The 18,518-nt window shown below is 44.0% G+C and overlaps 1 protein-coding gene across 4 annotated transcripts in view; it reads right to left on the bottom strand.

The window, feature by feature from the left end:
* Positions 1-18,518, bottom strand: part of GFM2 (GTP dependent ribosome recycling factor mitochondrial 2) — a 65,396-nt gene that overhangs the window by 23,765 nt on the left and 23,113 nt on the right. For 3 of the 4 annotated variants that reach the window (XM_077287562.1, XM_077287553.1, XM_077287569.1), the window contains exons 11-13: positions 13,423-13,503; positions 5,849-5,997; positions 4,040-4,180 (exon numbers count right to left, since the gene is read on the bottom strand). In XM_077287562.1, the coding sequence (XP_077143677.1) occupies positions 4,040-4,180; positions 5,849-5,997; positions 13,423-13,503 (371 nt within the window). The remainder of the gene's footprint in view (positions 1-4,039; positions 4,181-5,848; positions 5,998-13,422; positions 13,504-18,518) is intronic. The other variant, XM_077287578.1, reaches the window with a different exon arrangement.

The following is an 18,518-nucleotide window of genomic DNA, read 5'->3' as shown; positions in this document are numbered from 1 at the left end:
GTTTGGTCTGTATGAGGGGGAGGGCGCACGGACCCTGGGTACATCTCACCCGTTTTTCAACTAAGAGGTAATTGATATTTGTTACTTATATTAGATACTTAGGACTATGGTTCCTTCAATTACGCTCATGTTGTAAGATCTCATATTGGATATAGCAAGGTGGTTTCACTTATTTTATAAAAGATAGTGGGTTTTTCCCCTGTGATCTATATACACTCTTGTGGTATAGGAGGTATATTAACCCCTTGTTGGCCACCTGTAATAAAGGTGGGTTTTTGTTCCCGGCTCCATGCGCCCCTAGTATGCTTTTATGCCTATGCGGTGTCCATGCACACCATGTAGCACTGTATTTCACCTGTTTTTGATAATGCGATGTATATTTGTATATTCTCTACAACCGTTGTGAATAAAAGATAAATTTTTTATACATTGTTATAACTGGATGTGTTGGGTCGTTTTCTTGGGCCCTTGTGACCCATAATCTTTTTTCCATATTCTTTAGCGACTTGTCCTGATACGTAGTTTTTAGTTTTAATGTTTTCAGTATAAGTAGCTAAATTGCCTTGGTGACCGTCAAATAAGGACTTGCTCTAGCTATGCTGATCTTTGTTGTGTTTTTGGTCTGTATGAGACCTGAGGATTTCTGTTTTCCCGCCGTCCCGAACCAGGGGAAGAGGAGGACCAACTTGAGTTGTTCCGAAAGGACCGGAATCGAAATTGCTGTTGATTCCGAAAAGGCCGGGCAGGTTTTTGCTGGGGAAGAAATTTACTCTTCCCTCCGGTAGCGTCAGAAATGATTTGGTCTAGTTTCTCCCCAAATAAACGACCCGCTCGGTAAGGTAAAGAAGTCAGCAACTTTTTAGAAGCAGAATCTGCTCGCCAATCACAGAGCCATAAGGCCCTCCTGATGGAGATTGCGTTTGCAGCCGCTTGCGCTGCGCAATTAGCCACATCTATGGAAGCGTTAACTACGAAATCTCCGGCCTGAGCTATCTGATTAGCTAGTCTAGCCGCCTCTGGGGGAAGATTACTGCCGTGGACGGTAGAGGTTAACGCCTCTGCCCAGGTAACCATTGCCTTAGCCACCCAGGTAGCGGCAAAAGATGGAAGGAGAGCTGCTCCTGAGGCCTCAAAGACTGAGCGAGCCAGGTAGTCAATTTGACGGTCAGAAGGATTTTTGACTGATGAACCGTCGGACAGAGATAAGACAGTTTTGGATGCGAGTCGCGACACGGCAGGATCCACAGAGGGAGAGAGAAGCAACTCCTTCATCAGATCCTTGGAGAAAGGATATTTAGCTTCAGTGGCTTTTTGAGCTGTACATCGCTTCTCCGGGTGTTCCCTGTGCTTTTGGACAATGTCCTGAAACTCAGGGTGATTAGCAAATGTCCTTTGAACACGTTTAGGGCTTGTTCACACTATCCTTTTTTTGCTGCGGATTTTTCAGCTGCGGATTTGGAAAAACCCGCAGTGCAAAACCGCGGTGGTTTTCACTGCGGTTTTTTATGCGGTTTCTACTGCGGGTTTCCAACTGCACTTTCCTATTTGTGCAGGTGGAAAACCGCTGCGGAATCCGCAGAAAGAATTGACATGCTACTTCTTTTTTTTCCGCAGAAAATCCGCACTGATTTTCAAGCAGAAAAACGCAAAGTGGGCACAGCGGGTTTTTTTTTCCATAGGGTAACATTGTACTGTACCCTGCATGGAAACCGGCTGCGGATCTGCAGCTGCAAATCCGCTGCGGATCCGCAGCAAAAACCGCAAAGTGTGAACATAGCCTTAGTCTTTTTAAAAGACACGACGTGTTCCTGAGTGGATACCGATTCCTCGTCCACCATTAGAGTTTTGTTGACTGCCTCAATAAGGGAGTCAAGAGTCTCCTGACCGATAGACCCTGACCTTGGGTTATATTCTGAGTCATGTATGCTGCGACCCTCGAGGGAGCGAGAAGATGGGCTGACAGATACTGAAGCTCGAGCCTGGACGGGAGACGAGGGAAGGGTCCTTTTTCGGGCACCCCGAGATTCCCGTAGTACGGTACGCCCCCTGTGGTCGGACGGCCCCGTGCCAGATTCCGTCGCAGCCGACGGAGGTGAGTTCTGGCTTAAGGAGGACCCTCGGAAAGAGTCCAATGCCTTGACAAAGGAATCCATAGAGCGTGACAAGGACGCGGCCCACTCAGGAGGGTTAGGCTCGGCGGGGTCGGTGGAGACATTGGGGGTGGCGGCTGAAGGCGGCTGCGCACAGACCGGGTCACAGTTCTGGCACAAGGGGGTATTGTGGGCACGTGGCAACGCAGAATTGCATGTGGCACATGAAGTAAAAAACAGTGTGCTTTTTATTGCCCCGTTTTGCCTCCTTAGATTGAGACATAGTGAATGTCTATTCTCCGATAAACTGCAATAGCAGAGCTATGGGTGCAGAGAAGGGGTTAAGCTTTTCCCTATGGAGTGGAGCAGCTTACCCACGGTCCTGAGCTGGTGTCCCCAGGGAGGAAGAGAGGGAAGTAGCATTTTTGGCTGTATTTCCATGCAGCAGTAGAGTCCCAAGATGGCGCTTGAGATTTGCAGGGCTCTTCTCGTTCAGAGCGAGAAGCGCCTGAGCAGTGGGCGGGGCTCCGGCGGTGGGTGGGATTTTTGAACTGCGGCCTAGTCCGGCTGGAGAAGCCGGGGACTAAATTAGTGGAGCCGGCCGGCGGAGCGTGCCGGCGGCCGAGACGCCACGCCTAACGATCGCCGCTGGCATCTAGCCAGCGGTACCTCTCCCCAGGGACCCGGACCGCATCTTCCCACGCCGGCAGCGTGAGGAAGAATAGTACTCACCGAGGAGGAACCACCTCCAGCTCAAACGATCCTCCCTGTGTCGCGGGACGGAGAGCATTCTGAAGTGTGCTTGCCTTCTTAGGGGACTTACAGCTGTGCCTGCCGCAGGGGACTTATGGATGTGCCTGCCACAGGGGGCTTACGGCTACTGTGGGGACTACGAGACGCCAAGGTGAGGGCTTGAGTGCAGTTTAGCCCGGGAGATGCACATGAGAGGTATACTCTAAGTGCTCGCCATCTTACAGGGGGGAGATCGGGACCGTATAGGAACCGTCGCCCTAGCGTAGATTAGGCGTGCCCCAAACGTCGCAGGAGAGGTACGGGGAGGTATACTCGCCGTGCTCGCCTGTTGATGGTTCGGGGGAGAGCGGACCCTGAAAAGGATCCGTCGCCCCCTTCACTCCGTTAATTAAAAAATAAAAATTTACAGAAAATTAAAAATAAAATAAAAAACGTTGGGGTCTGAGAACAGACCCAAGTGCCTCCTACAGACACTAAGCAAGAACTGAGCCGTTACTGGCCAGTCAAGGGGTGTATACTGCAGAGGAGGAGCTAACTCTTTGTGTTTACTTAGTGTCCTCCTAGTGGCAAGCAGCATAACACCCATGGTCCTGTGTCCCCCAATGAGGCGTAGGAGAAATAACCATTATGCCAACAAAAGCTAACATTTTTTTTTATTAAAAAAAAATGAGAAAATGAGAAGAAAAAAACAACCTTAACATTTCTTGCATAATGTGATAAACTACATGTTATAATTCAAAACGACAACTTCTCCCACAACAGACAGAGCCAACACTGTTATTTGGAAATAAAAAGAAAAGTATGGCTTTTGGATCCTGAGGACTAAAAATGAAAGTGAAGTAGTGATGAGCGAGTGTACTCGTTGCTTGGGTTTTCCCGAGCACGCTCAGGTGGTCTCAAGAGTATTTGTTAGTGTTCGGAGATTTAGTTTTTGTCACCTCAGCTGAATGATTTACAGCTACTAGCCAGGCTGAACACATGTGGGAATTCCCTAGCAACCAGGCAACCCCCACATGTACTCAGCCTGGCTAGTAGCTGTAAATCATTCAGCTGAGGTGACAAAAACTAAATCTCCGAACCCTTAAAATACTCGGGAGATCACCTGAGCAACGAGTATACTCGCTCATCACTAAAGTGAAGTGGAAAAAAGAAAAAAAAAATGAGGAGGGGGAGCAGGTTATATAAGTAATACGCACGTGCAGTTTTTGTTCACATTATACACCGCAGATTGCGCCTTCATGGCTCCAGAGTAAATGCGGACAAACACCATGGGTCCACGCTGCCGGTCATGGACAACCTTGAATGCCAGAGCACACAAATCATCTTTGTACCAGGACCTATTGGAGAATACACATCAAGTAGCCATGATTTCCTACAAACAATCCATGTTCTTAACTTTTACATAGTTACTGCAAAAGGGACTCAGAAGAAACCAAAAGTTCTTAAAGGCTGTCCTTCATATATTATCAATAAGTCACAGAAATGTCAAGCGTTTTGCCAAAACCAGATACTTCATGGTATAAACACTAAATACCATGTAAAGTTTTATGTGAATTTCCCCTATACATTTTACGCTCTAGAAAAAACAGTAAAGATTCCTATATTTCAATGTCCCACTAGGTCCATGCAAGTAATTGTAGACATTGGCAATCGTGGGCAGAAGTCACGACAGTAGGGGGCTGTTCACACTGCATCATGTCTCTATCTGGGGCTGCTGTCTGAATTTCCAAGAAACAGTGAAATGTGTCCATGACGGAGCCACTGGGCTAAATAAGGCAAACTTTGGTGCCATTTGCTCTATATTCTGGTGGTGACCATGTTTTCAAATGGAAGAAGAATGAGCACGTTCCTGTCCATGTCAGAACAGAAGGACACCACTGGGAAGGAGGACAACATTTCACACTTTGGATTCAGCTAGCCTTATTCAATGTACTGGCTCAGTCAGCGGCACATCTGAATACTGACGGAAGGTCCGGACTAAGTCATGACTGCCACGGAAACCTCAGCGAGAGAACCGGCTTCAAGTCTTACACTCCCTGCAGCATGAAAACCTCTGAAACTCATACATTAAGGTGGAAAATTCTATAGTCAGAGGTAGAAAACATGAGACCACTGGGTCCAGTGATTGCGGTGGTCACGTGCTGTAATTGTGAGGTCACCCCTGCAGCCATGTCGATGGAGCTGAGTGCTGGACTGTTTTTTTACGCCCCGTGGCAATGTTTTTATTGATACCATTTTAGTATTTCAATGTTTTGATCACTTCTTATTCCATTCTTTTACACTGTTACAGCGGAAAAAATATATAATTCTGGCATTTTTTTTCTCATTATGCCATTTACCGTTCGGGTTAATGAATTTTATATTATGGTAGATTGGATTTTTACGGAAGTAGCGATACCAAATATGTGCTTTTTTTTACCTTAGTTGTAAAATGGGACGATTTGAACTTTTATATTTGTTTTCATATTATTAAAAACATTTTTCCTTTTCTACTGCATTTATTAGTTACCTTAGGGGACTTGATTGCTTGTGCTATACACAACAATACAACAGTACTGCTTTGTATAGTGAAAATCGTGGTCTTCTATGAAGGCCAGCTACAGGCTGGCCTTCACAAGAGTCCCATCAAGACGGGCACAGGGGTTTCAAAAGACCCCTCGGCCTACATGGCAACCCATTTGCGACTAGCGATCGAGTCACAGGAGCGCCAATGGACACATGGAATGTGTGTAGTAAATGCTGCAGCACTTAACAGGTTAGCAGCCGTGGGAAGAGAGGGTTTGCTAGAGGCAGATGATGGCCGAATATCACAGCCATCATCTGCTGGAAAAGATGTGGGCTTGCAAGCCTGCATCCATGTCAGGGAGCTGGCATATAACGTATCTAAGTCATATGTCAGTAAGGGGTTAATAGATCATGGCAACGGAGGTGCCAAAAATAAAAGTGGACGACCCCTTTAACATAATTTTGGACAAAAATTTTTATTTTTTTTTTAATTTACTTACATGAAGTCATTGGAACAGTCATCCGGTGACGGCAGGTACAATGTGATGGCATCCAACAGAGGCTGGACACCTTTATTCTTCAAAGCGCTGCCACATAGCACTGGAACGGCCAATCGGGCCAGTGTGATCCTTCGGATGGCAGCCTGTAACTGAACAGTCCAACAGATATTTACTTACTAATGTTAAAGAATCTAAGGGCCAATCTCAATTTGGATACAATCTTCTATCCCATTTACCCACCATCCAACCCCTTTACATTTCTTCTTGCTCCTCTCCCCATTATGCATGCACATTAGACATCTCAGTCAGTCCCGAAGACATTCACGAGAAGTAGCGAGCATGAACGACCACTGCCCACTCCTCCAGCACTGAAGCCCCGCCATGGTGATCAGTGGGGGTACCAGCAGAGGTGCCACCTGAGATCACACATTTCTCACTATGCATTGGTGATTAATGTTTCTCATGGTCCCTTTAATACTTCTAGGGACAGTATAATGCTACTTTTTTTTGCCCTGTGGTGGTGCTGTAGACAAATAATAGTGAGAATCATTATTTCTATAGCTTCAACATATTCTGCAGCACTTTACAATCCAAAGGGTACAATGGATATCAGACATTACAGAGTAAAGGCAGTCACACATTAGAAGGCTGTTGGCCAACATACTTTGTCACCTTTGTGTGACCCCTTTGATGATGATTTTGGGGTCATTAGATTGGTTATAAATTAATGGACGCTGTGCTGCGATTAGCTGCTCTGGGAAGATTTTCTTAACCCAGCTTCCAAAAAGTGTGGTGGTGTCCATAGCTGTCAGGACTCTGAACATTTTTGATTACCTTTTGTGCATTACTGCCCTTTTCCAAGATGGCGTCTTTGGTCTCATGTGCACTGTGTCTTCCTGCTATATAACTCCACCCCAGCCTTTAGTCTGTGCTAGAGTATTCTGCCTTGCATCCAACTTCTTACCCTGGTGGCTCCCTGGCTTTGCACCTGCTCCTGTGAACCTATGTGGAGATCCTGCTACTCAGCTCTGAGTTTCTGCTGCATACATCGGTTTCCAGTAATCCTCCTTCATCTGCTGCTTGTGTTTGCTTCCATCTGCATTTGCTGGACATGTAAACTGTTGCTGCTCTGCTTAAACCTGAGATTATCACCCAGGCCTTCCTGGTTGAGCTAAGACATTGCTTGAACTGCCTTATAAGCATATCTATCTTGTGTTTGGACAAAACAAGGACTTATTCGTGTCAAGTATCCCCAAGAATAACCGTGCCTCATAGACTTTCTGCTTGATTGCATTTTCCTCTAAAGTTCCTATAGACTGTTAAGCTGCATTTAATATTTACACCAAGCGTTGTGGACTTGAGCTTTGCTCTGCACCTGTTTGAATCACCGTGTGTTAATATAGACTTTACCACTTATAAATTGTGTCCTGTAGTTGTCTTGTTCCACGCAAAGAGTCTCCTGAGTTATCCCTTATAATCATTACAATAGCATCCAATCATAGCATAGCTTTCATTTTACCTCAGCAGTAAGAAATGACAGATGCACCGTGATTTGTTGTTATGGGCGGCAGGAGATTTCTTTTAGTCACAGTTCATAACAGTGTGGTGGTGCCCATAGCAACCAGTGCACAGCTTTCATTTTACCTCAGCAGTATAAGAACTGAAAGCTGCACTGTGATGGGTTGCTATGGGGAGCAAAGGCAGATTTTCTTTTAGACAGAGTTCATAAGAGTATGGTGGTGCGCTAACCACGATTCATTTCAGTATTTAGTGGTTGTGATTAGTGTTGAGCGATACCGTCCGATACTTGAAAGTATCGGTATCGGAAAGTAAAGGCCGATACCGGCAAAGTATCGGATCTAATCCGATACCGATACCCGATACCAATACAAGTCAATGGGACTCATGTATCGGACGGTATTCCTGATGGTTCCCAGGGTCTGAAGGAGAGGAAACTCCTTCAGGCCCTGGGAACCATATTAATGTGTAAAAGAAAGAATTAAAATAAAAAATATTGCTATACTCACCTCTCCGACGCAGCCTGGAGCTTACCGAGGGAACCGGCAGTGTTGTTTGCTTAAAATTCGCGCTTTTCCTCCCTTACGTGAAGTCCCGGCTTGTGATTGGTCGCGTGCCGCCCATGTGGCCGCGACGCGACCAATCACAGCAAGCCGTGACGTAATTTTAGGTCCTTTAGGATTTTAAAATTACGTTCTGGCTTGTGATTGGTCGCGTCGCGGTCACATGGGCGACGCGACCAATCACAAGCCGTGACGTCACGGGAGGCTGGACACGCGCGCATTTTAAAATGCGCGCTTGTCCTGCCTCCCGTGACGTCACGGCTTGTGATTGGTCGCGTCGCCCATGTAGCCGCGACGCGACCAATCACAGCAAGCCGTGACGTAATTTTAGGTCCTTCAGGATTTTAAAATTACGTTCCGGCTTTGTGATTGGTCGCGTCGCGGTCACATGGGCGACGCGACCAATCACAAAGCCGGAACGTAATTTTAAAATCCTGAAGGACCTAAAATTACGTCACGGCTTGCTGTGATTGGTCGCGTCGCGGCTACATGGGCGACGCGACCAATCACAAGCCGTGACGTCACGGGAGGCAGGACAAGCGCGCATTTTAAAATGCGCGCGTGTCCAGCCTCCCGTGACGTCACGGCTTGTGATTGGTCGCGTCGCCCATGTGACCGCGACGCGACCAATCACAAAGCCGGAACGTAATTTTAAAATCCTGAAGGACCTGAAATTACGTCACGGCTTGCTGTGATTGGTCGCGTCGCGGCCACATGGGCAGCACGCGACCAATCACAAGCCGGGACTTCACGTAAGGAAGGAAACGCGCGAATTTTAAGCAAACAACGCTGCCGGTTCCCTCGGTAAGGTCCAGGCTGCGTCGGAGAGGTGAGTATAGCAATATTTTTTATTTTAATTCTTTATTTTACACATTAATGTTGTTTCGATACCGATACCCGATACCACAAAAATATCGGATCTCGGTATCGGAATTCCGATACAGCAAATATCGGCCGATACCCGATACTTGCGGTATCGGAATGCTCAACACTAGTTGTGATGGATTGAACGTCTGTTTCTAACAACGTGATCAAAATGGCTGCATGGGAGTGTCATAATTCACCTAACAACTTTTGCTACATTTGCAGTTGTTTTGTAATAAACAACGAAGGAACATTACATACTTCTTTAGAAAAGCATATTATGCGTACTTTGGTGTAAAACTAGGTGATCAGGACAAGTTGTGGGCTCACATGTAGTGTGTTCTACTTTTGTAGAAGAACAACAACAGTGGTCTAAAGGGAAGAAAGAGCGCTTTCGTTTTGGCGTGCCTATGATCTGGAGGGAACCGCAAAATCATAGTGATGACTGCTACTTTTGTAAATGCAATGTGGAGGGATTCAACATTAAAAATAAGAAGGAAATTATATACTCAGACTTCTGCCAGCAATTCATTCTGTGCCTCACAGACCAGGAATACCTGTCCCTTCACCTCCAGAGAAACATGAAGATACACTTGATTCACAAGATTCAGAACATGAAGAGCAGGATTATAACAAAGACTTTCACGCTAGTCCCAACGAGCCCCAGCTTTTTTTTTTACAGCTCAAATTAAATGATTTAGTCAGGCAGTTGGACCTTCCTAAACATTCTGCAGGGCTTTTAGGCTCTAGACTAAAGGAAAAGAACCTGCTAGATCCTTATATCTGTTTTTCATGGTACAGAAGCAGAGAAAAGGAATTATTTCCATACTTTTCTCAAGACAGTGCTGTAGTGTATTGCGGTAATGTTCCTGGGCTGATGGAAAACTGTAACCTTGAGTACAATGTGAGTAAGTGGAGACTCTTTATTGATTCATCCAAAAAAGTATGAAAGTTGTGCTACTGCACAATGGCAGCAAGTATGCCTGTAGGGCTTTCTGTGCTCTTGAAGGAAAGCTATTAGAATTTAGACTTTATTCTCAAGAAACTTAACTACGAGGAACAAGGATCATCACTATCCGGTGATCTGAAAGTTCTCTCTATGCTCCTTAGCACCAAGGATGATACACAAGCTACCAATACGTTTTGTGTGACTGGGACAGCCGAGATAGGATTCATCACTGGAGCCAAAAAAGTTGGCCAACGAGAACATCTTCGCAACCTGGACTCAAGAACATATTTGCAAAAAAGTTTAGTTGATCCCACCAAAGTTCTTCTGCCACCGCTCCACATTAAGCTTGGACGGATGAAGCAGTTTGTTAAAGCTCTACCGAAAGAAGGAGAGACTTTCGATTACCTGTTTACCAAGTTTCAGGGACTATCCGAGGCAAAACTAAAGAACGACATGTTCAAAGAAAAGATGAAAGCTTTTGAGAAAAGGGTTTGGGATTCTTTCAAAGAAGTCGTGAAGAAGTTTCTAGGAAACAACAAAGATTACAAATTTAAGTCCATCGTGGAGAACATGATGCTACGTTTCCAAGCCTTGGGTTGCCTGAGGACTTTAAAGATACATTTTTTACATTCCGATTTTGACTACTTTCCTGAAAACCTTGGTGGTTAGCAAAGAGCAAGGAGAAAGATTTAATCAGGATATCAAGGAGATGGGACAACGATATCAAGATGGATCATAATGGGGGACTACTGCTGGATGCTTCACAGAGAAAATCTGCAGGCCTTCTATAAGAAAAAAGGTATCAACAAAAGCTTAGAAGAGAAAAGGAAAAGGCGCAAGAATTTATTTCCAATAAAATTGCTGAAAGAATGTTTAATAAACTTTTATAAATAATATTGTGCACATTTTTGGCTACAATAAAGCTTTTTCTTGTTCATCTCGCTAGTGTGTAATTTTTCACGTTTCGTGCAAATCCCATACGTGATAGTTAAAAATAGAAGTAGAAGTGCTGCTTTTTTTTTTTTTTTTTTTTTTTATCTGTGCATAATAAAACATAAAAATTAGCCACTGGATTTGAAAAAATGTTCATAAACCCAAATTGTGCATACCTGTGTTAGCAGTCCGAAATCGGACAATCCTGATCAAGTTCTCCTCCGACAGTAAGTTGTCTGGGACCCCTACACACATTAGATTGTGGACTGAACCTATAGATATCAGCGGTTTTGGCCAACAGTAGTCAAATGTGTATAGGGGCCTAAACATATAGTTGACCAGTTCAAAATAGGAGTGAAGGTCCTGCTCATGGGACCTTACAATCTTTAAAAAACTAGGAGTGATACAAAAGGTAAAAAAATTAAGACTGGTTTACAGGTGTCCCCACGGATTGTCTCTCATCACTGGGGATCCTAACAGCAGTTCACGAGTCATTGATTTATTCTAATGAAAACTAGTTGTCCAAAGTAGACAAACCATTTAAGACTGGGCTCTGGAACCCACAATAATACAAGTCACAGATGTAGGCAGGTCACCATATACTGAGGACGCAACTCTACATTAGTGTCCAGGGCTTCCATACACATTAGATTATAGCTGACAAAACTCAATGATTTCAGCAGGAGCGGCCAACTTGCCAAGCATCTAGTGTGTATGTGAGACGCTCAACACTACCCCACCGGATGATGATTGAGGAGATAAGCATTGATTCGAAGGTGAGGCTTACTGACTACACAGCCCTGTGAGTAACAACTCAAGAATCCGGATTCAAATTCTTCTCCAGGTAGATAAGTGTCTCTAGAGTTGTCTGACTGCGGCATACCCCCCCTGCCTATAGACAGCACATGGATACTCGAGTTATGTACAGCTTCTATATCCGTTTTTTTTGCAGCCACATGTACCCCTGATGAACCCCCGATATACAGAATGGGGGGGAAACGCGTCGGGCATTGTGTTGGGGAGACTGCCGCTTAGCGCTTGATGTGACCACGGAATCCATGCAGCAGCAGTGCCACTAGGTTTTCTACAAGTCTGTAGATGAGTATCGAGATCTGGGTTTATTTTCCCATATATGGGGATGATTGTGTCCTTCCATAATCAAATAGTACCTTTCTCTGTTGATACAGGCTTGTTATTTTCGTTTGACATGTCAATATATAACCTGATTGATTAGGGTATGATATATTGCTTTATCTATATGCCCTGTGTACTTATCCTATGCATTGTTTGACATGTCACAGTGCAATATGCACTTTAAGTATAGGTATGCTTTGAGCATCGACTTATGGGTACTATATAGAGGTTGCTAGAAATCTTTATATTATTTGATTTGTCACGCTGCAATATGCACTCTAAGTATTAATATACTATCTACATATGCAACCTAAACTAAGGGCATTATATATTGCTTTATTAGTGTACCCTGTGGATTGACTTTGACTGAAGTTAAACTTATCATACTGCAATATGCACTTTAGCTAATATTGGCATACTATACTGTTGTGAGCACCTGCTACTAATATCGTGCTATTGATGCTATAGGAGCGCTCTTATCTGATTCTATATGGACAATCTTTTATAATTCTCATTTACCTACATTGAGACCACCTATGTCCCACTTATTTATTTGATCTTCGTGGGACATGGTTTGCTTTAAGTTATAGACGGTTGCTACATTGTTTTTGGGCATATCCTTATGACTGGTGAGATTATTTCTCACGGTATTTGTGCAATTTTTTTGTAATGTATATATAATTTTTTTTTCCTTTTTTTGAGGGTCTTTTTTGGTTTTTGGGATTTTTGGGCACATTTCTTTATTCTATCCCAAATTAGGGATTTTTTAGGGATCCTAGGGACAGCCGCCGCGGAGTGGGGGCGTCTACCGCTTAACATTAGGACGTCTACCCCCACTGTCAGGCAGATTGTCTCCCTCTAGGGTGTTTGTAGTATTTACTCAGGGTTCCCTATTCAGGGCTTCATAGGGCCTTTGAGGGATAGCCCACGTTGAGTGGGGGCACCTACCGCAGCAAATTGGGGTGCCAACCCCCACTGTTAGGTAGGGCTAAGTGTAGTCTTTCCTAGGGTCCAACAGGTACACAACTTGTTGTTTATTATTTACCTTATTTTTGATTAAGAGATTTTATATTTATATTTTCTAATAAAAGTTGGATTTTAGGGGTCCTTGTTGTTCGGGTTTTCTATGTATATATGGTAGTCAGCAGAGACAGTTGTCAGCCAAACGAGTGTTCGACAAGTAGCTATCCGAGGTGTTTGCACACCATTAACTGTGCGACTCACGTTGTTTTCGGATAGTTCATAGCTTGATTACTTAGGAACTTTAACTCAAGTTTACATTTGTTTATTAGAATAAAAAAAATGTAAAATAAAAAATATGTGTTTTATCCCCTAGAAATAATCAGGACAGATTATATCTGCAAAGTATAAGGTAGAAACAAAGGAAATTATCTCCAATAACAAAAACTACAACCTGGCAGGCTGCAATAACTGAAAGTCTGATGTGCTCACTGCTCAATCCTGACTGGTAGACACCACTGATGTTTTCTGCATTCTGTACTCATACAGCATCAAAGAAAAAGGGCCAGTTACAAAAAAAAACAAATGCTTCTAATTCATGTACAATAAACATGATATAAAATGCACCTAATATATAAGAAGTGGCCACATACCTTTTCTATAGGAATGAGATTAAAATCCTCACTGTATTCTTCCAGCATTAATGAAGCAAAATTGTCATCTAAATCTGCAACCTGGAACAAGTGACAACAATTGCAGGGTAAGAAATGTGAAGATTTTTGCTACTCACCGTTAATTCTCTCATAGCCTTCATTGTAGGAAACTAGAACCGCCGCTTAAAAGCTGCCACTTAGAGGATGGCACCAATAATACATCTTAGAAAAAAAAAAGCTGACTCCTACCCAACAGCCAACACCCAGCTATTCAGTAGGAGGAGCAAAACCAAGACCCCCAAACAAGGAAAGATGCTCTATACCCCAATGAAGGCTACAGGAAAGATTTTACCGTGAGTACCAAAAATCTACATTTCCCGTACACTTAGTTAGCAAATGCAGGAACCATGGGAGGTCCTAAAGCAGCTCCTGGGGTGGGAAAACTAATACCCATCCTGCAGAAAGAAGACTATCAATCTCTCAGGTAACTATCCCAGCCACCGCCGCTTGGAGAACCCTTCTGCTAAGGCCTACATCACTAGACGCAAAGAGCTCCACAAAGATGCGGACTGAAGACTAAGAAGTGGCCATATGGAAAAGAAGAGCAGACTCCTAGAGGCATATGACACACAAGGCTCTTACCATAAGGGGCACCGTAGCTGAGCTGGATCTTCTGCCAGATCGTAACTAATAATTAATAGTAGCCCTATAGGCGGTCCAACCTCTGCAAGAGCATACGGGGAAAACAAGCAAGGCATCTGCACGCCCGATAGGAGATGTGCCAGACATGTAGAGGAGAGACGAGGTACCTAAGGAAGGAGAGAACTCTCCTCATCTGGGTTTCAGTCGTGGAGGCAGTGCTGGGTCGGGTTCAGTCACCGCTCTAAGTGTCGGGCAGGTTCGGATCGCTATTAACCTGCTGATTAACCCTATATCTGTATGTTAATAGCAGTTTTTACGTGACAGGTTCCCTTTAAGTAAAATGGGTTACTTGCATTTTTTCGAAAATATGCAGCATAAAAAACTCATGGTGGCCAGGTGTAGGCTGTTGGAAGGACTCAGTTTTTTTTTTTTTCCTAAGATGTATTCTTAGTATCAGCCTCCAGGTGGCAGCACATAACCCATGGTTCCTATGTCCCCCAATGAAGCGTCTGAGAATGCTATATACTGATTTAACATCCACAACATTAAGGCCTCATTCAGTCATCCATTTCTCACAGGGTGAACCTGTACCCACTGTAGTCTATTGGACACAAGGTTCCTTTTGTTTTCTTATACAACAAGGACGGTTAAAAACAGACACCCCGATGATACACTAGTGAAAAAGGGCCGTGTTTTTATGTGCAATAATAAAACATTTTTATTTATTTATTTATTTTATTAAATACCATATGAGCAAGCCGGGTACTTATTCCAATGGAAGTAATATGATAAATAGCAATTGGATAAAACTTAACCTTTAATAGGTTTGTATAAAATACTCAAACATAAATCACACCACAATACCAAATAAGGAAAAGAACCCTTTTGTGTAAGTGAACCCTAACAAACACAGAATGAGAAAAGAAAACTATTTTAAAAAACAAAGAACAAACACATCTGACAGTACCAAGGAGTCACTTTAGACCATGCGTGTAGTAGGGACGATGGTTCCGTAAATCTCCTTCCTCCTGTGCTCCATACAGGATACGCTCAAATATATAATGTATATTGGGCTATGTCCCAATTCTCCATAAAACAGGCCCATGTGTATAAGGCTCTAATAGAGATATTTGTTGGGAACAAGTAGTGGATTTCAACCACGATTATCGCCAGTTATATCTTATTTATCAATACACATATGTGGCAATAAATCATGTGATCATGTATAGTAAACAATAAACCCAATTGTCACTTAATGTCACTTTCAAATGAACCTGACATCATCAGTCATGGACAAAAACAAAAGCCACATGTGTCACCATTATATAGTAGATACTGTCAGAAATTTGTAGCAGCATAAGAGAGGCTATGTAAACATTATGTGGCTAAACAACAAATCACTGATTGGCCAATATTCAGGGACCATGCTGCCCCATGTAAATTCAGCATAGGCGTCCCTATTAGTTACCACAGTGCAGCCACCATCCTTATGTTTCAGGCACTGTTAGCCCCGGGCATCAATATGTGTATATCTCACAACATAGAGCCCAGTATAAACTGTTAGATCTCACCCACTGTTGGAGAGAGTTAACGTATCTCTCAAGAGGATGAGCTTGCCCCTCGTGTAGTTGAAGCGTCTCCCGACGCGTTTCGTCCGATTGGACTCATCAGGGGAGTGAGAAAAATGCCGCTTTACAGATCTTTCCCCATCTGTGCTTTAAAAGCGCTGAGTACGGAGGCGCGTCTGTAGGGCTCCGCCCCTGGTGTGTGACGCGCTTCCTGTCCTGCGCACAATGTGTTTAGTATATCGGAGCGAATCGTACGGGCTGTGGAACGCTGGTTGTCATGGAGATGGAACGCAAGCGCTCCACTCCATTATCAAGCGCCGCCCGGCACACCAATCATGTAAGCTCCATACTCTCATATTCTAAAAAAGAGACCCTCTCGAAATTCGTCTCAAATAGACCGAGTAACACGATGGTAATGCCCAAATGTATATAATGAGCATATCCGTGGAACTCAGTACATATATGGATGGACCAACCGTTTTTAAGAAAAGGTCCTATCCCCCCATCAGATATGTGCAGTGTTTTACCTGACCACGATGTTAGACAAAGTTAAAATGGTTTGCCGAGACCAGATGATATAGACTAAGTTATCTAATAAATGCAGATCAAAAATTAATTATTAAACGAACCCCGATTCATTGGGAATATAGGAGAAAGACATGAAAAAAGGGAGCCAATATATGATAAAATCCTGCCGCTAAGAAGGATCACAAAAAGTGCGGAACACCACCGACATGTGGGACTTGACTCATACAAAGGGATGGAAGAAGGCTCCCTATTTCACTCCTAGCACAAAACACTACACTCCTGGTACCTACCTAACGCGGAGGTTGGCACCTTAGAGAGAACCCTACGCCAGTGGCGCCCCCACTCGACGATGGCTATCCCTTAATACCTGTCCCTGTGGTCCCTGAATAGGACAGATAGGGAGGAGAGGCCGTGCTAATGGGAATGGAGGATTAACCAGAAAATACTCGTTTATTATAGCATGGGTTGGAATGGTATAGGGGTATGTGCCTGGAACTGATAATAATGGCTAGGATCCTGCCTCACGCGGGGGTTGGCACCCTAAATGTGTTGCGTTGTGGCGCCCCCACTCACCGAGGACTGTCCCTACCTGAAATATCCCTATAGCCTCTATAGGAGGACTATGTATGTAAGAAAACAGAAGGCAAAAAGAAAAAGAAAAAGAAGGGGAAGGGGCTTCCCTATAGAAAGCAGTTATACGGTTGTAATTCATTCAGCCCTAATGGTTGGACTGTCTTGAGATAGAAAATCCATCTACTTTCTTTTTGAAGGATGAGTTTATCCCAGTCCCCCCCTCTAACAGGTGATGAAATTCTGTCTATCCCCACAAAGGTGATTTTTTTGGGGTCACCTTGGTGGAAAGAGTTCATGTGGGTTGCCACTGGGGTTTCTCTGTCATTCACAATATCCCGAAGATGTTCTCCCACCCTCTTTCGGAATTCCCTCTTCGTCTTGCCCACATACTCCAAACCACACTCACAGCTTGCTTTGTAAATGACCCCTTTAGTGCGACAATTGATGAAATGTCGGATGGTGTAGGATCTGCCTGTTACATTGCTCATGAAATTCTTAGTGTTTACTATGGAGGAGCAAGCCTTGCATCTGCCACATTTGAAACAGCCCTTGGTGTAATCAAGACGTGAATTGCGATTACCCTTAGGATCATAGTGGCTATGAACCAGCCTATCACCCAAAGACCTCCCTTTCCTATACGTGATTTGTGGATATGGGGAAACATGCTCTTTGATGTCCCTGTCCATTAGCAAGACCGGCCAGTGCTTTTTAAAGATATCTCTGATGTTATCTGCCCCATTGCAATATTTAGTGATGAACCGGATGGTCATATCGTTCTCTGGCTTGGGTTTAGATACCAATAGATCTTTCCTATCCCTCTTGACTGTCTCTTTGTAGGCCTTTTTTAACACCCCTTCAGGGTATCCTCTGTCAAGGAATCTGTTGCGCAGATCATTGGCCTGTTTTTGAAAGGAACTCTGGTTTGAGCAATTCCTTCGAATTCTTAAATACTGGCCCTTGGGGATCCCTTTTTTCAATGGGGTGGGATGATTACTCTCCCACCGAAGGAGGGAATTGGAGGCTGTCTCTTTTCTGTGGGTTTTGGTGGATATAGCGCCATTGCTGTCTCTTTCTATAAGGATGTCCAGAAATGCCAGCCTTGTTGGGTTGGCCTCATAGGTGAAATGTAGGCCTATGTTATTTACATTTAAACTCCCCACGAAGTTGGCAAAGTCATCAACACTCCCTCTCCAAATAACCAGCACATCATCGATGTACCTTAGCCATAATATGATCCTCTCATCCAGACCCAAAGTGCCCTCACCAAAAACCACAGTTTCCTCCCACCAACCCAGGAGCAAATTTGCGTATGAGGGCGCACAAGGGCTACCCATCGCAGTGCCCCTGAGTTGGTGGAAGTACTTGTGGTCAAATAAAAAGACATTCCTGGTTAAACAGAATTCCAATATAGCCAAGACGAACCTGTTATGTTTGTCATATTGAATGCCCCTAGTGCTGAGGTAATGATTTATTGCCTGTAGACCTTTGTCGTGTGGAATGGAGGAATACAATGCCTCCACGTCAATGCTGGCCAATATCATATCTTCCTCCAAAAACACCCCGTCCAATTTGCCCGAAAGGTCGGTGGTGTCCCGCACATAGGAGTTCAAAGCATTCACAAATGGTTTGAGGATTTGGTCTATATACAGCCCCAATTTCTCTGTGAGGCTGTTGTTACCGGAGACTATAGGCCTCCCTTTAAGGGGATTAACCCCTTTGTGTACTTTGGGGAGGCAATAAAAAGTGGGAACGACAGGATTTTTTGGCAAAAGAAAGTCTCTCTCC

The sequence above is a fragment of the Ranitomeya variabilis genome, chromosome 1 (assembly GCF_051348905.1).
Source record: "Ranitomeya variabilis isolate aRanVar5 chromosome 1, aRanVar5.hap1, whole genome shotgun sequence".
Classification (NCBI taxonomy): domain Eukaryota; kingdom Metazoa; phylum Chordata; class Amphibia; order Anura; family Dendrobatidae; genus Ranitomeya; species Ranitomeya variabilis.
The sequence above is the reverse complement of the archived record's forward strand: the minus strand, read 5'-3'. Positions and strand labels throughout refer to the sequence as shown.